We start from the raw sequence: 20,946 nt of genomic DNA, 5'->3' as shown, positions 1-20,946 counted from the left end.
TTGGAGGTGCAATCTATTAATTTTATCCCTGTATGAGCCGCAACGCTCTGCCCATCGCCTTCCACCCTGCCTCTCACCCCCCCCCCCCCCCCCCCGAGCAGCTCTGCATGCCGCCGGGATGATTGCAGGCGAGGATAATTGCACATTTTAAACATACATGATTGCCAGGCCCAACAAGAGAGAGCCAATGGGGACCGTAAGAGTTTTCCCATGGCCTCAGAATGACTGATGTAGTCACGAAAATAGTACTCCAGAAAGGAACAGGATAAACCTTTGAAGCAGGCACCTGCTGAAAAATGCTATTAAGCTGTTTAAAAAAAAAAACAACCAAAAGTCATCTCCATGAATTTGAGCAACTGGGAGGATATTGCTTAGCTGATAACGCTTTGGTGGGAAGAGAAGTTAGTTCACGCCACCACCAGTAGCCCTTAACCCCACCAAGGTGGTATCAACAGGAAGTGCCTGACCTTGAGGGCCACTGGCAGTCGCCTAGAGCGCACGTTTCACCTCAGCGGAGCATAGTCAGGGGCGAAGACAATCTCCGATGTTAACCGAGCGTCGGCTGATGGTAGACATGCCGGATTTCCAGCCCAGCAGCCAGAAAATTAGCCAAACTAACTAATCGCATAACCACCTCATCTCTTCACAGAAAAAGCCAATTAGCTAGGCATGCTGTAAAAAATTAAATATGTGTAGCCCGACCCATAAAACGTAGCCAAATACCTGGTCAAATAACTAAATTTGCTCCTTTTTTTTGTACAAAGGTTAAAAGGCTAGACCAGCTCACCTGGCATCTGATGTGCCCGGCTGGAAATGCCCAGGTGTGCAGTGGGAGCTTGTGCCAGCCCCCACTGCTTGCATCTCTGCACGAGAGCGGAGCAGGTGTAAATTCACTCTCCGTCGCGCAGCCCCCTTCCAATAACTGCTGACACATCAAACTCACTTCCCAGGCTTACGCTCCCAAGTTTGCCATAGCAGTACGATCCAACTTAGTCAATCCATAATTACCGTTCTTTTTATTTTCCCGCAGGGGTTCAGAGTTTTATCAGACGACAGTGATTCTGCAGAAAACGGCATAAAATCAGTGGGGTGCACGGGACCACGAAGCGCCCTCTGCTGATGTGGCTGGAAGAGACTGACGTGACCTCAAAAGCTCCTTTATAATCATAATTGTTAATTAATACATGAATAACTATATGGGGGGTTTTTTTTTTTTATCTCTCTGCAGCTTGCCGTTAAGATTCTGGGTGAACGTGATCAAGAATCCCCAGTTTGTCTTCGACATCCACAAGAACAGCATCACGGACGCCTGCCTTTCGGTGGTGGCCCAGACCTTCATGGACTCCTGCTCCACCTCGGAGCACCGCCTGGGCAAAGACTCGCCTTCCAACAAACTGCTGTACGCCAAGGACATCCCCAGCTACAAAAACTGGGTGGAGAGGTTAGTTTGAATCCCCCCCGATTTTCCCCCTCCTCAGAAAACCGGTCTAAGAACCCGAAAGATGTCTTGGCTGAGGTCCCAGCTCAGACGGCGGTCGCTGCGAACGTGGTCCGTGTAGGCACCGCGCGCGTTATCAGCGATTTGTGTACTCCTGCCGCCACGAGGGCCCACGCCCCGCTTCCGATGAATGAGGCCGAGAGCTCCCTGTGATCCCTGCAGCGCTCCAGCTGGAATCATCTCCGCTGCAAGATACTCCAGCTTGCATTTCTTGTCCAAATTTTAAAAATCAGTCATTGCTGATCTGCAAGATCAGCAATCGCTTTCAGTGATTAAAAGGCATCCACGGTTCCTAGTGGCAGGAGGTCAAAGCTACCGTTTTCCCATTTTGTGTCCGTGATTGGTGCGGGGGTTGGGGGTGGGGTTATTGGTGCGCCCTTCGGTTTTTAAATTTCGCTGGCAGTGGGTTTTTGTGGGCAGGGAGAGGGGCTACCCGGGCCTCTTCCTTTTGTTATTTTTTTTTCCATTAAATAAACCACAGACAAAACACAAGGGCCCCCGTTGTTAGCCGTCTCCGCCAAGAAGCCTGCAAAGATGGCAGAGACACAAGAACTGAGTTACCCTCTGGTTGCCTGGGACTGATCCCTCTTGAGGGAGATTGAGACTCATTGTCAAGGGAAGCTTGCAGTGCCTCTGCGCCTTTTCTGTCCGTTCTCTGCACAAATGGAAGACGTTTACAAGCAGTGAACTTACTGGGGATTGTTATAAGGGGGGCGATGCAAAAAGACGGTGGATTAGCACCAGCTGGAAACTTGTACACAGTGGCACCAGCTGTCAAGGCTTCAACCCTGGCTACCGTCCATTCGTGCATTTTTCGCATACGTTCGTAATTAAATTATCTTTAAAAATATGCACAGAAACTCTGTAAGTAAGAGTACATCTTACATTCACTCGACTCAGGCTTGGTTCAGAAAGGGCTGGGCTTTCTGGCTGTAAAACTCTTTAAGGCGATTCCTGAGGGGATGGAAATAGTGGGGAAACGGGTTTTATGGGGGGATGTGATTCTCCAGGAAGATGTGAAGGGCTGGGAGAGAAGGAAAGAGTAACCGGACGGACACCCCCCCTCCCCTCAGCAGATGCGCAGTGACAGTCCCAGTGCAAGCCTGCGCAGGCGTTTTCGGAAAGGCTGCTGCGGCTGCTGGATGTGCCACACTCGCTACAGTGCAGTAAAATATGATAAACCCATCATAGCTGACCTTTCATTTCCTCCCGCAGCGCCAAATTTATGACACGGCTTGTTTGAACTTCATTAAGAGGGCCTTAATTGCGTTCTTTTGGAATCAGTAAGCAGTTCACACACACATATAAACCCACAGCGATGGTGGCAGCGAAACGCAGGGAGAGCTTGGGGAGGGGGCAGGGAAGTTTTCCTGAGCGGGCTGCCACGTTTCCAGCACGGGTGGGCAAGGGAGCTGGCAGACTGAGCAGCAAGGCTCACCAGAGCCGGCAGATGGGGGACTTTCTAGGTTACACACCGGGTTCAGGTTTAAAAAAAAAAACCCAAGAGAAAGCAGGCGGAGGCTTTGGGAGTGCTCTCTGGTCTCTAGCACAGGTTTGTAGAAGGGGCTTTGCTTGTGAGTGTGGGGGGGGTGGATTTTGGGGAGAGGTGTGTGTGGGGAGATGGCGGGATGTGGGTGTTTGGGTGGGTAGGGGTGTGCATGCGTGAGATTTGTGTGGGGTGTTTGGGTGTAGGTGTACTTTGTGGTTTTGGTGGGAGGGTGGAGGGGATGATGGGGGTGTAGAAGTGTGTGTGTGTACGAGGTTGGCGTGTGAGAGTAGGAGCGTGTAGGTTGCAGGTCTGTCCGGTAGTTGTGTACAGACGTGAGGAGGATGTGTATGAATATATGTGGGGCATAGGGACAAGGGGAGCGGAGGTGTGTGGTATGGGATTCGTGTGCGCATGGTAGATGATGGGGGGGGGGTGGGTGTATGGATACCTGAGGTGGGTTGTGTGTGTGTGAGAGGATGTGTCGTCTTGCGAGCATGTGTGTGAGGGGCGTGTAGGAATTTGTGTGTGTATGGGAGGGGCTTAGGTGTGCATGTTTGGGTACATTTAGACTATGATATGGCAGCATTCCAGCAGTCACTCGCTGCTTTACCACATAAAATGGGAGCAAACCCCCCCAAGGTTTAGAAGTCATAGCAGAAAGAAGCCTTGCCTGGGTCCTTGCCATCCTTTTAAGCACCGCCATGTTCTTTTGCTGGACGTGACCCTCTACGTGAGCCGGACGTCTAAGCCTTCTCACCCTGTTGGCAATAACGGAGAGAAGCTTCCTGCCTCTGGGATATGGAGATCTGCTACTGGCGCCGGAAGCATTTACGAGCCCCTTCTCTTGCGGCCGCACAGACCGGTGCTGGTGCCCTGTGTGGTTTGGAGTCAGTTTTTATGGGGACGGATGTTCACAGGATCAAAAACAGAAACACCCTTATGGGTAATGAACTAAGCAAGCCCCCCTGGCTGGCATCCTCAGTAGCTTGGCCGAGAAGCAGGATAGTCTGGTGCCCTTCCCCCCTGCCACCCCCTCCTCAGACTCCCCCCAGAGCACGGTGGATGCACAGCAGACAGCCACGCGTGGAGGGGGGGGGGGGAAACCACCACTCTGCCGCCTGCTGATCTAGGATGCCTGTCAATTTAAGCAGCTTTCACGGGCACTAAATTTATTAGCGCACATAAAAGACCAGGAAGGAAGTGTAATGCGAAAACACGGAATTGTATTTTCTGATGAAGGGGCCTGTGCTGCTGCCTGGAACTTGGGATCATGATCAATACCGGAGGAGGGTAAACAAAAGGCAGTAAGATATTGCAACCGCGCTGCCCTAGCTCGCCTTCGTGAGTTGCAAAAAAAAAAAAGGAGAAAAATGGTAAAAGCAGCAGCGGGGTTAGCAGGGGAGATGTTGCAGATCCTATCTCCCCTCCCCTTCCCCTAGTCCCGGGGAAGGACAGCCCGGGAATAATTGCAGACCTGCCCCGAGAGTGGCCTGCCGAGCGCATGCCGGCTGCTTCCAAGACGCGGTTGTAATAAATCCGACTGTCATTCCTTTGCAAGGCGCTCCAGCTTGATATCTCGAAGTGCCACACAAGTGCGAGGTGTGAAAGGGGGACACGGTGACACGCGCAGAAATTGCGTTCCAGGGCTATAAATATTGGGCTGGACAGGGAGGGGGCGGTAGGATAAAGTTTATTCTTTCTCGGTGCGGTCAGCGGGCCTCAGCAGTAACCCTACGGGTAGAGAGAGGGAGCAGGGAGTGAGAGTCTGCTCAGGCAGACGTGCAGCCTAGACAAACAGCCGTGCTTAATCTCACAGGGTAATGTGGTAGGGGAGTGAAGTTGTAAGGAATCCCTCAGGAATCGCAGTGACTGGTACTGCCCAGGGAAGGAATCTCTTTCTGTGTGCTTCCTGTTCTTACAAGGCCGCCGTGTTAGGCTGACAGAGACCGTCCTCACCCCCTTAACATAAAGGCAGACAGTGGGGGCTACATTTTCAGAAGTGGGTTTGGGGCTGCAGGTGCGTAAAGTCATATTACTGTACTGACAGATTCCATAGGGGAGGTCAGTTTTCAAAAGTCACTTATTTACCTGTGTAAAAAGGGGGCTGTCTCAAAAATTGCCCATCCTTAACCCAGCTAAATGTATGCAACGGTTTCCACAATACGGAAACTTGTAGCCACCTTAGAGACAGGCGTACCCAGGGGCATGTTTAGTGTGGGGAGGAAAATCATGAGGGGAGATTGCATTTTTCAAATCTACGTGCGCTATTTTTCATGAAAAAATAAAAAGCGGCAGCAGAAAAAAGCAGGTTCAAATATCCACACCTGCAGCAATTTTCAAACCGGAGGTCTATTCACACTTTCATTTTGAAAATTGGAGCAGATAGAGGGGGTGCTGTTGCGCCGTGCTAAGGGATGGCCACATGATTTGAGAGCTCCGATTCCCTCCCCCCCCCCCCCCCCCCCCCCCCCCCCCACGAATTTGCCTTTTTTACACTGTGATTAAGCTCTTTTTTGGGACTGCATACCCAGAGATTGTCGAGAGGTTATTGCCTGATGGCCACTAGGAAAAGAACAGTGGACCTTAAGCAATTTGCATTCAGCAAATTACCAGCGGACATCGCTGCCAGAGACAAGGCGCTGACCACTGCTAGGCTGGAGGCCCTGTGGGAGGCGCTGTGGAGGCTTTTAAACAAGCTGGGTTAGCAATCCCATTTGAAATACCCTCGATACCTACACAGCCTTTGCCAACGATGGACCCCACCCCAAGATGGCGTCGTGCGGACCAGACACGATGCTTCTTTGAGCACTCAACTCTCAAAGCAAGGGTGATTGCAAGACTGAACTACACAAGGTTATTCACTTGCAGGATTGATTTTCCTTTAGTCAAGCTCTAGAACCCACGTTGGGGATCGCCCACTAATGCGGAACAGGCTACCAGTGGTCTGTCAGTACATATGACCGGGTCTGCAGTTATAAGTTATTACTGTTACTGTTATATCATGGTTTTAGTTGTGACTTATATTGACGTGGGGAGGGGGAGGGTCGGGGCCTTGGGTGGCTTTTTCTTTCAAGAGGATAGCCCCGCTGAGGGAGGGTTCGCATTTATTTATTTATTTATTTAACACTTTTCTATACCGACCTTCATGGTAGGAACCATATCAGGTCGGTTTACATCGAAAAGGGGAAACTATAACAGAAACCATAGTTACAACGGAAGGACAAAGTTACATTCAACAAGGGTAGTAAACTTGGAAGCAAAGACTGCTAGAAAGAAAGGTCTAAAGGAACATAGTGATTAGGATAATAACAACAGTTAAAGCGACAGAGTAGGGATTGGCGAATGTAACAGGGTAGGGAGGGGGGTTCTTATCTTCTTGGACCGGAGCATAAGAAAAGAACAGCTGCTGAGGGGATTATACATGGCGACTTATTTTTCACTTGCTTTGTTTTTATTATTTTTTTTTAGCCGGATAAGGTTGGCATTACTTACCATAGAATATAGTGTTCCATGTTGTATCACTGAATGTTAAGGAAGAGATATCTAGTAAACAAAGAACTCTTGGCCCAGGCGGCAATGGTTGCATTCATACAGGAAACACATCTCCGCCGGCATCATGAGCATTTACTGCAGCCTAGTTCTTGCCCCCACAAAGTTTTAGCAGCTAGTGGGAAACAGGCAAAATATGCAGGGGTAGGTATACTTTTTTCAGGCTCCTTCATCTATGACCTATTGCTGCAAGTAGCTGACCTGGGCGGGAGATATATATTAGTGAAAGTTCGTACACATGAGGAAGTCTTCACATTTATATTGATGTATGCTCCAAATCTCCCAATTAGATTCCTTAATACACTCACATGCTGAGGGATTTATTATCTTAGGCGGAGATTTTAATATAACACTTAGACCCAAATTAGACAATACCAGCAAGCAAACTCCTGCGAGAAAGGCAATTGTGGGAGAGATGCCCTTAAAAGACTTACCCTGGCAGCTTAGACCAACCTGGCTACCTTTGTGCACTGTACCTTGGACACTCCGCACTACACTCTTGGACTGACATATATGGAAATCGCAATTGGTGGGCCACTCTACATATGCTTACCAATCTGCACTCTTCTCTAACATCAACTTTTCCGAACATGGTTCCCCCTTGTTCAGCTATATGAAAGAAGCTGAAGTTCTTACAGTGGGTCAATTGCTAAGGCTGGCCAGATCTTACAATATGGGAGCGATTAATTTTTTGGCCTTTGCGCAAGTCCACAGCTTTGTCTCTTCGCTGCTCGCACCCATAGTTTGCGTGAAGGGCGATCCTTACTTGAAAATTATTTCTTGCACAGTGACTCTATGAAGGGCTGTATCTCAAAAATTTACAATATCCTTTTAACTGCACCTGATCGGACCATCCCGTCTCATATCCTTGGATGGGAAAGGGACTTGGGCCATGCTCTAGGGCCGAAGATATGGACGAGATTACATTTGCTTGCTGGTACTTTCTCTATTTCCTTCCGCCTCCAAGAGCGGTGCTATAAACTGATTTATCGCTGGTATTTAACCCCAGAGAGACTGAATAAACTTTACCCTCACCTACCACATGCTTGTTGGAGGCAGTGTGGGGAATTAGGCTCTTTCCTACAAATATGGTGGCAATGTATGTATGGAAACGAGTGTTTGATTGGTTGGGAGATCTCTTTGAATCTCCTTGCCCACTGACTGCAGCTTCGGCATTAATTAATCTCCCAGTCCCAGGTCTTGCTAAGCACCAGCAGAAACTTAGCATACAGGTCTTTACTGCAGCAAGATTGGTGGTGACCTGCTCACTGGAAAGATGAGCGATCACCACCTTTCTCCCAAGTCCTAGAATAGCATTCACCGTCTTCATTGTTTATCCTCTCTAACTGCTGTTAAAAAGAACCGCGTTTCCTCTTTTGAAGCATTATGGTCTCCCTATGTTAAATAAATATCCTAGAGGGTACTAGGGCTCTCCCAGTAATTGAGACCCTGCAATAATTTCTTTCTTGCCCCCTAATGTAGATGTCCGAAAGAAATCAACCCTGGTGTCATTTACGGTTAGATGTGACCCTAGCTGCACATGCCTGGTTTTCTTCCTCCTTTCTCTCCCTTCCTTTCTTGTCTTTCTTTCTTTCTTTCATTTTATTTCAGAGTTGCAACTCCTGCGAGTCTGAGAAGAGGGGTGGGGGGTGGGAGTTCGGGAGTTAACAGTTTACAAAAGAGGAGGTATTGTAATGTGCCTATTGAGAACCAGTTGTACACATGGTCATTTGATGTTGTTTATCTGTTTATGTGGATATCCCTTGTTTAGAGGGGACCATATGCATCTTTATGGACACTTTTTCTTTTTTTGTTCAGATGTAATAAAATCTTAATAACAAAAAAAGAAAATTGGAGCAAATAGCAAGGCTAAAAATGTATCCATGGACGTTGTGGCAATGCAAACAGGTTGAAAATTGCTACCTAATATCCTAATTTGCTGAGCTTTCTCCCCCACCCAGTGAATTCGGCCCTGTCATAACAAGGAAGCCACTTTGTGGATTTTCAAGTCATAAAATATGTGCATAATTTCATTAGGAAGGCGGTTCTGCAATTACTCGCATAAGAAAGTCAGCAAATATGCGCATAAGTTATCACCGGTTTTCAAAGCAAACTTACGCACGAATGTTCACCTAGAAAATTGCCCCTGATAAAGTTACTCCTGCGCGATTACACCTGCCAGTTTGTACGCAGCCTGTCTCGGTCAGCGGCTGGCCCGGGTCCCTTCCGGGTGCCCGACGAGCCGTTCCTTGTCGCTCCCTCCCAAAAGCTGGAGATGACAATCCCCAGCTGGCAATGGACCCGTCCTCCCGAAACTCGACCAATCCTTTTTGAAGACCGGTTAACGCCACTGGCTTCGATGGCATCCTCTGCCAACAAATTGCACAACTTAATTGGGTGCTGACGAAAACAAGAAGCCTGAAATTCATTTTAAGAGGCGCGTTTTTCAGACTCCCTGTACAGCTTTGCATTGTGGGCTTGCAGGTTCTTGCAGACTTTGCCGGTGCGCAGACTTTCCCGGAACAGGTCGCCCGCCGCTGTGCCTTTCTCCAGATGGAGGCTCCATGATGATAGTCCCAGTTTTGTTTTGTTTTTTTATTATTGAATTATTCCTAGCACTCTGCTTTTTTGACCACCACTGCACCGAGACGAGATTTCATATTGCCATCCCCGGTAAGGCATCGGTGTGATTGATATTTTATGAGATCAAACTGGAGCCCTAGTGGCTGCAGGCGCGTCCTGATATTGGCTTTGTAATAACCAATATTAAAACATGTCACTCTGGTGAGAGAGGCGCGCTGTACAAATCGGACCTTATGGTTGCCTCGTGCATGTCCTCTCCAGAACGTCCAGCTGGCATTTGCTCAGTTTTTACGTGCTGAAACTTTTTTTTTTTTTCTTCTTCATTCGTTGGCTCTTGCTGCACAATGCAGATGGCATGGGGCAATTCAGCTTTGATGCTTTCCTGAGATGATGTCAAATAAGGAGGATCATCTCAGTCCTTCGTGTTATTATGCCAAGAAAGAAGTATTCTGAGTGTAACCCTCCATTGCGATGACTTTTATCCCTGGAGGGCAGCTTGAATTTGTGCTCGCTCTTTGTATGCTCTATGCACAGTAAATAAACCTATCATTGGTTCTTGCGTTTCACGTTACCTGCCGTGGGATATTTCTAGCCTGTGCCCTTTTCCCTCCTGGGGAGAAAGAGTTAAAGATTTTGGAGTAAGTACATCTTTGCTTTGCAGCAGGAATGGCCATAGGCTGTTTCCGTGGTATAATTAGGCAGCGAGCGTTCGGGCACCAGAGCTGATTTTGACACCATTGAACATGGCCAGCATAATGTGCAGTACAGATTTCCGGCATGGTTGTGTTTATTTTTCTTTTGATCTCAAGGCAGGGTGCTCTTGATTTTCTTCCTCCTGAAGCTGACCATGAAATATTTATAAAGAGCGGGGCTTCTCTCCGCAGGCTGCCCAGAATGGCAGAATGCCATAAATCAGTCTGCTTGTATCACACACCACCTGCCTGTATTCCTCTGTAGCCCGGGAGGATGCCGACGCTCTTGAACGTCTCTGAATGTGCCCGAGTAGTTCCAGTCATGTGCTTGAAACAAAACCAGCCTGGATCCAGAAAGATACGATGTCTGGGATAGAACTGAAGAGCAGTTAATGTTTGTATCAGGCACTAATCCTCAGCTTGTAAATTGCATGGGTGTATGATGGTTATACGGCAGCATATACCGGATTATATCATTGGAGCACTGTCTGTTCCCATTCTAGCACCAGGGATCCTTTAATTAACAAAACGGGTACGAGAATTAGTTCTGCTAAATTTACTTTTAATTATGGCATCGGTGCTGTGAGGGAACCCATGAATATGGTAGACTGTTCTGGGGTTTGTAAGTCAGAAAAGCATTTCACCTTGATCAGCTCAAAAAGTTGGCAAGGTTGAAATGCTCCCTAAAAAGTGCTGAGCACTAAACCATGGTGCCAAACACCCCCGAAAAGGCAAATATATAAATGTTTTAATTTAAAAATACTTTTAAATTTCATTCAGAGCTTACATCTGGGGGTCAAACCTCAGGTGCCCTGGAAGAGAGCAAGGGTCGTCTTGTACCATGAGAGTTGGTACAAGCCAACAAAACTAGGCTTTAATGTTAAAGTTAGTTTCTCTTTTTGAGAGCACACAGTGCTGTGTTTCGATGTTATATGCCTTCAGGGAGCGTTCCAACCTAGCTGACTTTTGAAGCGGGCAAGGCCTGACTGCCTTTTTAATAGGTTTTTTAAATGATGGGTCTCCTGCTAGGAGAGATGTCATCTTGAAGTCTGCATGAGAGGACTGGGAAAGGAAGAGACTTCACTTGCACAACACATATTAAACTCGCTATAAATCCTTACAAATGTCTCACTCGAAGGCAATTTTCAGTCTTCTTGCTTTCAGCAAAAATTGTGTGGAAGGAAACAAATTGATTTCCTCAAACCCTGCACCCTGGAATGATCTGTCCTATCAACCCATGTTTCGGCACGTGTTGTGGTTTCTGTGGACTGCCCTCTCCTGGAGGGTGACCCCGTAGAATCTTGGTGACTGTAGGTCAACTTGTTTTAATTAAAAAAAAAAAAATCATGGTGGCCAACTTTAGAGACATTTTAACTGTACGTAGGATCTATCCTATGGTTGTCCTATAGGAACAATCATTTAGAGGCCCAATTTAACCCGTAACATACGAGTGATGATTGGCAGGATAAATTACATTTGTCCAGTTACCAGAAGAATACCCGCAGTACGATTGCCCGCTATTGGCCTCACCTTGGTTGGCAGTCTGAACAGGGGATGGGGTATAGGGACTGAATTACCCTGTCGCCGTTACCGAGAAACCCTCCAGAAGAGAAGGGTCAAGTCGCAGCGGAGGAAGAGGACAGAGGGACCTTGCCCTGTCGCTGCTGCACCCATTCTGTGGCCCCAGTAGAAGACTTTCCTTTCCAGTGCAGCTCTTCGGACGTCTATCCGCAATCACCAAAATTAGCTAGAATGTTTTTTGAGAATATAATAATGTGGCGAGAAATGGTGATCTCCATCTCTCTGGGCCGTGAGTTCTAATTTGGATGGATACCTGTCCCGCCATAACTTACTGGTAGGCACCAAATTTGAACAGTCCCAGTTTTCAGTTTCTGCAGCCGGAGGAGACAGAATAAATATTCTCACCTAGGCTGACACCGTACATCATCTCGCAGTCCAATTTCTCTGCCAAGCTCAGCAGGTGTCTCTGTGCTGTTTATAGGACACCTGTCAACTATTTTGACTCAGCAGACTTTTGCTCTTAATTATAAAATTGTGTATTGCGCCGTAGACCTTTTCGGCGTATAAAATGTCAAATTGAAAGAAATTAAAAATGTAAATGATTGAGTCCAATTAACCAGTTGACAGCAGAGCACAGCTGCTGATGACAGTGAGTGATTGCCTTCCCTGAAGCTTGTCCGCCTAGACCTGGATTGCACCAAAGAGGAAGGACACATGTGGAATACCGAAATCTTTAAAGGGACGACGCGAAGACAAGCAGCAGAAGGAGTTTCCGTTCTTCCATATCTAGTGGAAGGGCATATTCAAAGGACCCCCTCTCCATGCCCGTCTCTCCCGGCTTCAGAAAAGGCAGAGGAAAACACGGGGTGCAGCCAGGGTGATAAATAAAAGGCCGAAGCAGATTTGTAAAGGAAGGATCCTCTCGGGAAAGCAGAAAGCCCTAGCAGAGGATAAAATCTGGGAAAGCAAGGGGCGACAGCTCAACAGAGTGAAATCATGCTTTCGCTTTCCAGAGGTTAGGCAAGGTCTGAATGGCCGTCATGGTCTGCTGGGTATAGCAACGGGGAGGACACGCCCATCAGCTTGCTACAAGATTGACAACAAATAAATTCTGGCCCAGGACCTTCTGTGACTCGGGTGATGGAAGGGATGGAAGAGATTTTAGTGGCTAGGAAATGTCGCATGCAGTGCTGGGGAATTTTTTTTATTCTTTTTAAATATCTCAGCTTCTTTTCACTGTTCTTCTCCTTCCCTTGCCCCCAAAGGTCCATTTGTGTCTGACCCAAGTTTTTGCTTGGCACCATTTTGGTGGTCATCCTTCGAACTGCCTCCCCCTTCTCAACAGGGCTGGATTTAAAACAGGAGCACCCGTAGGCAGTTGGCGGATGGGGAGTTCCTCGGGTTCCCTTTATAATTGGAGGGTGTCGTCCGCTCCCCCCCCCCCCACCACCACCACCAGAAGGCTCGGAATTACGAGGAGGACCTTTCGCCACCTTCAGTCCTGCTCAGATCCTTAACCCTGCCACTGGTCTTGGTCCTCGGCTCCCACCCCGCGGCATCAGTAATTGCATCAAAACAACTTTAGCGCAGGCCCTTTAAAGCCCCCGCGCACTGACCGGGCCTTGCCACACCCCGCTCCTTCCTCCTGCACAGGCTTCCTGTTACCATAGAAACCCGTGCGAGAGGGGGCAGGGCTTGTTGCTTGGCGAGGGCTCGCAGGATGGATGCCGCTCTATGCAGTAAGTAACGCCTCGGCGGCTTGGCACCAGGAGCTGTGCAAATCTGGCGCCAGTGACAGTTGCCTGTGCCTAAACCTTGGCCTGCTTCTCCATTGCCTTTTGTAGGTGTGGCCTCCAGAACGGCACATAAAGGGAGGTCTCACCAGTCCCGCCCCACTATAACTCTCTGCTCAGTCGGCAAGTTATTAAAACCTAACCTGGTATCCTATTCAACAGCTTCAGCAGCTGCACGGTGAAATTGTCTTGCAAAGACCAGGATGCGTTTTCCTTGCTTACGTCTGATGTTATCAAGGAGCAGAGAAAATGCTCAAGATGCGAAGGCCGTTTTCACTGAGCAGTAATCAGCTGAGCTTCTAACAAAAGCCCAGATGTACCAAAAGCTTTTTCCCATTTTGTGTCTATGGGGATAAATGCTAAGTACATTTGTCCCAGAGTTAAATACCTGGGCCTCTAACATCAAAGAGTAGGTAACAGAGAATGGCCCTCTGTCAGTACCCAGAGCTACCAGCGATGTTCGGTTCATCAGGGACTGTGAGCCATGCTACAAAGGTCTGGATCCTGTACTTCTTGCTTTTTTCAATAAAAAGGCAGGGCCACAAACCCCAGCATGTTTTGGGATAGGGGTTAGGAATAGCCAGGCCCGTGTCCCATGATGCCCTGGGGAATTGGTTGGCCATTCGGAAACGCAGTCACTAAAAAAAAAAAAAATACTAGGAAAATGCAGCAGGATTCTTGATCTGCCTCATCTGATCCATTTACTGCTGCAGCGGCTCACTGTGCCGTGGCTGAAGAGATGCAGTCGGAAGGAGGAGGGTTTTCCTGGGAGCTGTCCAGCAGCCTGGTTGCTAAAAAAAATGTATCGCAGAGATTCCTGTTCTCGATTGTATGTGAAATCCAGTTGAACGATCTTGGTCTAGCTTCAGCGGACAAAGCTCCTGGGCCACTATATGATGTCACCTTCATGGGTGATGCTGTTGGGGGCTCGGCAAAGAGGCCAGGAACCCGATGGGCCTGGAAAGAGAATCATCCGTGTCCCCCCCCTAGAGGACAAGTTCGAGGTACATTACCAGGACGGAGTCGAGGAAGGTGCTCTGTCAGCTTTGACACCGCGCCTGTTCTGTGCACTTTGGTTTCCAGAGCCTTTTCAAGAGTACCAAATTCATTAGAAGCTCACTTTATCGACTTTTTTATAGTTTGAAAACCTGTACAGCATAGATACTAGAAAAAAGCAGAAACTGCCTTTTACCCCGAATATCTCAAAGTGGCATGTTTTTTCTCTCTTCCCCCCCCCCCCCCCCCATATTTTTTTAAATAGCTGCAAGGTAAAAGAATTTCTCTTGCAAGGACCAGCTCACATTCAAGAACGGAAATGGATCCAGTCTGTATAATCACTGCTCATGTCCTGAATAGAAACTTTTAACTTTCCCACTGGGAAATCTGTAGCTGTCCCGCTGAGTTTTTTTATCCCCCCCCCCCCCCCCCCCCAAAAAAAAAAATTCCATTAGTTCTGAAGTGTGGAACAAAATGCAACGATTAACTTAGAAAACTCTAACCGTCAGAGAAACGTCTGTTTCCGACCAGCTAATGTCCTCCTAACCTGCTGTCCCAGATTCAGTTGCCCTGCAAAAATACAGCATGAGTTTATTTTGGAAGTGCACGAGCTTAGCTCTCGTAGATTATTGATGAACGCCTAAGCGTGATTGTATGCTGGGAACCGAGACGGAGACACTTTAAAGCGGGTTACGAGCACAATAGGTAACTCTGATTCTGAAATGTCTTCCGTGGATGTAAGCGGTGTTTGAATAATGGATTTTTGTACGCCGTATTCCAAAATTGCCAGAAAAAAATATTCAGTCTTCCGTAGCGCATGGTTGCAGAATCTATGGCATCAAGAAAGCTTTCCAGAGATCAGACCTGGTTAACCCATCCATAAATTATCCACATTTGTACTTGTAATCCATCTCCCAGCAGCTTTTGTTGACTGAATTGTTGGCATTTGAGCTAAAAATAAAAATACTTTTGCAACTAATACAGACAAAAACAGCATAGGATAAATAAAGGGGATCTCTAAGGGAGTGATGGGAATTATAATGCTGAATTAATTGGACGGATGGGCAGGCTGGATGGGCCATACGGTCTTTTTCTGCCATCATGTTTCTATGTTTCTAGATGAAGCACATTTAATCGTGCGCTGGAATGGTTGGACTTAAGGCAGGCAGATGCAAGCAATGCCTTTCAGTTTATTACTCATTATTGTAAGTTACAATCACTGTAAATAGGTAAATTGAATTGCATCCTGGCTTCAGGACCCTTTTCCTGGCCTCCCTTAACAAATGGAGGTAAATTCTGTTTCAGCGCCCGGATGTAAAATAGTGGTTTTTGGAAATCTATGTAAGTAAATACATTCTAGTGTGACAGTAATAGTTGGAGGTTTCTTGCAATTTACTTGGGCTATAAATGGGGGTCAGTATTCAAAGCCATTTAGCAGAATCATTCACAAGTTATCCAGCTAAATGGCAACTTTCTGAATATTGAGGAACTTATCCAGCTAGATTTTAGCCGGGATAAGTCATCATCCAGTTACAATCTAGCGGGATAAAGAAGAGGCATTCCGGGTCAGGCCCAAGTTATCCGGATAACTTAGCTGATTTTCAGCTCCTTCCGGCTAACAGCATCATTTATCATTTTGCATTAGGGCCTTAATGCTAGCGTTAAATAGCGCAACACGTGTTGGAATGCAAATTTCACATTTGCTATGCAAGTGGGAGGAGTTTGGGCAGCGTTAATGGTAATGAGCAACTCCTAATGTCAATTGTGATAGAGTAACGTGGGTTTTAATGCCAGAAATAATGAAACCTTTTTTCTGTGTGTTACTGACCGAAAAGGGTTTTATTGTTCAGGGAAGGGAGTGAGAGAGAGAGAGACCAATATGCAATTTTATTATTTAGTTATTTGGCAACACAAAGCCAGATAACTTTAAAACCTAAGTGCTTATATTCAAACATAGCCAGTTTGGTTTTAAAGTTATCTGTCTATCTTTAGCCGGTCTGCTCACTGCCTTACTGAGCACTGGTCCCAAACGTGTCCTAGATAGGCGCGCATCCCCTGGGGACTTGAATGACTAGTTACGTGGGCCTCCAGGAGAAGGCTGGGACGTGGGAGCCACTGCAGAAGAGCCCTGCTGAGAAACTGGGAAGTCGAAAACGAACTTTACAATCTCCAGTATATGCAAATCTGGCTCATGCATATTCATTGGGACTATCCTGACGACCAAACTGATAAGCCATGCTTCCAGAAATGCTGCCGTAGGGGATTTTTGTGCTCGCCCCATGCTTTTTCCATTTTTACATGAGGCCGTACCATACAGGAAGGGATTACGGCCAGGAATGCAGGATGACGAGTTCCCTGAATAACAACTTGGTTCCAAGCTAGAGCTGAGGCTCCCCGGGCTCCTGCAATCCCCCTAGATCCTTCGGCTTGTCTTTGGTTGCCGATTGCCAGCCCTTTCCAGGATGGTTTCTGAGCATGTTGCACCTTAGGGACTCCCAGAAACAAGCAGCGGGGGGATGCCTGCGAGTCTTCAGCAGGAATTCTAACATCCCTGATGCAAAGCAGAGGGTATCGCAAGCAGGCGAATTGAGTATATTATGAAGGTAGTCCTCTTTAGCTATACCAGATGTTTCCAGAATCCACCTGACAAGCCATGGGGGGATGACTGCAGAGCCAGCTATAAAGCTGGCTCCTCAGGCCACTGTGTCATGTCTAACAGGGAGCATAAAAATTGGGTTCGATGGTGTAATTATCTATAACGTTCTGGTTTACTGTTACACTCTATAATATGCTGCCTCTTGGGCATCTTAACAATATTTTTATTCTTCCCTGCAAGGCCTTGGTCTTTACTTTTTCCCATCCAGCTGTCAGCAGGAATCTGTCAAGCGTGTCTCTCAGTAGCATTTCTTATCTTCCATGTTTAGACCAATTACTCCTGCAGCTCAAGAAGTCAGGATGCATTTGTCCCAGCAGCTTCTTCTGGTTTTTTGCTTTTGGGCTAAGCACTAGGTATCAAACTGAGATCAGTATCTGGTCAGCCTTCCAAAAGCCCAAATAGGCGAGTAAGGTTTGGGTCTCCTGCTTCGCCGCCCAGAGCGCTAGTTACTGCTCTCGTTGGTGGTCTGTCCGTCTGACTGTTAGCTGTTCCATTTCATTCTCACTAGGTACTACTCGGATATTGGCAAGATGCCCGCCATCAGTGACCAGGATATGAACGCCTACCTGGCTGAGCAGTCACGCATGCACATGAACGAATTCAACACCATGAGTGCGCTCTCCGAGATCTTCTCCTATGTCGGCAAGTACAGTGAAGAGGTGAGAACCAAAGCGCGTGTGCCATGCAAGTGATGCGAGTGGGGTGGGAGGGAGAACAAGAGGCCTGTGGCGGCGCTAGCAAGAAGTTTGCATGATATCCCTTTTGTGATCATCTCTGTAGTCGTTTTCACTAGTCATTGCAGTGCATGCATTTATTTATTTATGTAATTAACAAAAATGCATAATATAAAATACAAGTGGTGTATTACTGTTATCATTCTCACCACAAACAGCAGAGCTGCCAAGCTGGCAAGTTTCAGGAGGGAGATTTTGAGGCCAGGCCTGGATTTCTTGCAACCCTGTCCTGTTGCACTATGGGACCTGCAGCACTAATTTCAGTGGGGTAGATTCAGGGACCACGGATACCACACTGCTTTGGAATGTGAGTTCAAAACCAGGTCTGGCCAAAACGTCTCCCTTCGGGAACTGAGTGTCTTGGCAGCTCTGCAGCCACTCACTGCATGTCCGTGACCAAAGGTGCCAAGCAGCTTGACCATTAATCTCCTACCTGCTCGGTGCTCGAGGTCCTGGGAGTGCTTCATGTGGCTGCTTCCTCTGCAGTAATCCTTCTAATCCCAAGAAGCCGAGCTCAGCAATCAGACCCAGATCTCCCTGCATGATAACACTCGGCCCTGCCACTGAGCCGAGCTCCGAACCAAACAGAACATTTTGGGAAATCTGGTACATTGTCTGCAGACCATAGGAAAGTACAGAAAACAAAATCTTATTTTAGCTCCGTTAGCCAGAGTCATTCACTGGCAAACTGTTTCTGCTCCATCCGGTGACTCATTTCTGTGTAACCAGAAATGCTTTGGTCTGATTAGAAAAAGGTAATTGGGTCACTGGCTGAAGATTTCTGCAGCCTGATGCCCCGGCACGGGAGCTGCAGAGAAAGGGAAAACGTTTGAAGCCAGCCAGGGTGTTGCTGAAGTCACGCTGCTGCTTCAGACAGCCAGACGGGACAGGCCTCCGCAGACAGCGGAGTAAGGAAACAGACGCAGGTCGGCACAAGCTCTGGGCCAAATCGGAGTATATCCGTCATGCGCAGCTTTATTTAGGCATGGATTTTCTGAAGGTTTAAGCGGCTGACTTTGAGGTGACGTGCAAATAGTTATTTTTCATGCTTAGTTTCATGCATGCAACGTTGCACTGGTATCCAAAGCAGCTCATTAACCGAGAGCGCATGGTAAGACCGCGCGCCAGCATAAGCTTGGCAAACCACAGAAAGGTTACTCCTCAGCGAGGTGTAGTTAAAAAGGTGGTGTGGGAAAGGTTGTAGCGAAACTACCCGCTCTACGTTTCTAGTGGCCTTCTTTGCAAGGGAGTCCCCGCAGAAAGATACTGCACGCTAAAAATAAAACAGGGCATGCAGTTTTTCTTCCCTTAGTACATCAGCCTCGCTGAATTAGCAAATGTGATGAAAATGCAAATAGACTGTGCCACCTCCAGATTTCATAGCAGCTCTGCAATCTTCCTGCCAGCAGAGCCCTAGCGGCCTGAACTTATGAACGTGTGCAACCGTAGAATCTCAGTATCGGTCCTGGAAAAAAACACACGAGCCATGCCGGGTAGTAAAACGCTGCATATTGATCATTCAACATTAATATCAGCAGCTGGCCTTTTATTGCTGGTTCATAGCTCGCTGCGTCATAAAAACCTTATCCAGAACCACCGGCACCCCCAGCCTTTGGTGAGGGAGGGGGAGAGAGAGAGAGAAAAACCATCCCGAATCGCATCCGGGGGACATTTAATTCTACTTGTCAATGTACTTGTTTACTAATCCTGGGCAAATTCTGGTTAATTGCTCTTTCGTTCCTGTCGTGGGCCCCAGCGTGGCTGCTCTTTTCCATCTGGTTAAATCATTTTAATCCGTTATTCTTCGTAATGGGTAGTTTACAGCGTGCACCAACTGCTTGTGTCATCCTAGGACACGCTTTACATTTATTTTGGCTTTCAGCGAGGGGGCTTGCCGTTGTTAACTAATCTGTTTTACCGCATCCGCTGCTCTATTCCACACAGATCTCATGCTCACAGCCCCCTATGAAAAATCAAATTAAAATGATAAATAACATCTTTTTCAAAACTCTTCATACTGTACCCAGACATAATGACCACATAATCAGAACGCAGATTTTTTAATCACAGAGGCCAACTAATTTGTAAAGCTATTGAGAAACACTGTACCGGAGGATCTCAAAGGATTGAATGCCACATATGGTGGAAATTACAGTGAAGTTGTAATTAATATATTGTGGGATTTAAGTACTGTAATTACTTAGCAGCACAGGGCTTGAAAGACAAAAATATTTCTCCTGAATATGAGCTTTGCCAAGGCTTCCACAATAATGCGTGCCATTGGTGCTGAAACGAGGCGTTTTCTGCAAGCACAGAGAGAGAGACGGGCTGGAGTGAGACGTCCCTCATGCCAAGTTCAAACGGCTTATGATTTTCCAGCAAGGCGTTTTCCTTTCCATGGTCGTTCAGAGGAAGGCAAGCAAAACCCCTGACATTTTTTTTTTTTTAACCCAAGAAAACGATTATTTGCTGTGGTTTCCCCCGGGTCACCTGCCCCGTTGTCCTAGTTCCCACACTCCCTTGCTGTCCTGTGGCTTCCTCTTACGGTGTCGAATTCAAACTCTGCACCCGTTCACGGACCTTGCCCACTAGAAAAGGCAACGGTGAGATATTCTGCCTGACCAGTCCAGGCTTTTTGTGTGGAGTGAAGTCCTTGCACTACAGCTGCTATGCAGCCACCTGTGAGGTCTGAATTTAACCTTGTGAGACCCAGGGTTTCCAGTAGCTTTCTAACCCCCTCCTGCTGCGCTGTGTTGCGTCCTCTTGCAAGGCGCCTTATCCTACTCTGGTTTGTGATGTTTTTTTCTGTAAATGTTAATGTCCAGTGCTGTTTAAAGCTGCAGTGTTATATAAAAGTAAAACTGTTTTAATAATATAATAATCCCTTTTTTTTTTTTCCTCCTGGAAGTGTGCCTCTTCCTCCTTTGAGGCTTGAAGCTCAATCCGAATGAGCCCTACTGGGGCTGTACTGCCACGAGCCTTCATTCCTGGCTTCTGTGTGTCTTCTGTTTATTTTTAAACCCTTCCCATCTAGCTCAGCCAACCATTCTCTGAGAAGCATGAGTCATAATCCCCAGACAAGAGTTGTCCCTGTTGCACAATGGCTAGGACTCTCTCTCTCTTTCAGGGACCTGGTGCATCCTTTGGCTTGTCCGTAATAATTCTTTCCTGATCCCAAGGAGGCAATCACAGCAAATCCCTTTACTTGGCAGCAATCAATTAGAACAGGGGATCGGCAATCTATGGCACGAGAGGCCATTTTTAATGGTGCGGCGGCATGGCACTGAATAGAACCAGCAGGAACTCCAGCCATGGCCGCCGCTGCTTGCTACGGGGTTGTGATACATCCCCCCTTCCCCGGCAGCAGGAGTCATGTTTAAAGGAACGTTATCTCCTGCTGCTGGAGGGCCAGTCTCGCTGCATATATCAGGAGAC

General features: G+C 47.4%; 1 protein-coding gene across 1 annotated transcript in view; it reads left to right on the top strand.

Annotated features, from left to right (window-relative positions):
- The window catches only part of PLXNA4 (plexin A4), a 970,847-nt gene that overhangs the window by 932,456 nt on the left and 17,445 nt on the right, over positions 1–20,946 (top strand). The window contains exons 30-31 of the mRNA XM_029615156.1: positions 1,229–1,441; positions 17,286–17,436. Of these exons, the coding sequence (XP_029471016.1) occupies positions 1,229–1,441; positions 17,286–17,436 (364 nt within the window). The remainder of the gene's footprint in view (positions 1–1,228; positions 1,442–17,285; positions 17,437–20,946) is intronic.

This window comes from Rhinatrema bivittatum, chromosome 9 (genome assembly GCF_901001135.1).
Source record: "Rhinatrema bivittatum chromosome 9, aRhiBiv1.1, whole genome shotgun sequence".
Lineage (NCBI taxonomy): Eukaryota > Metazoa > Chordata > Amphibia > Gymnophiona > Rhinatrematidae > Rhinatrema > Rhinatrema bivittatum.
Note: the sequence above shows the minus strand (reverse complement) of the source record. Positions and strands in the feature narration are given on the sequence as shown.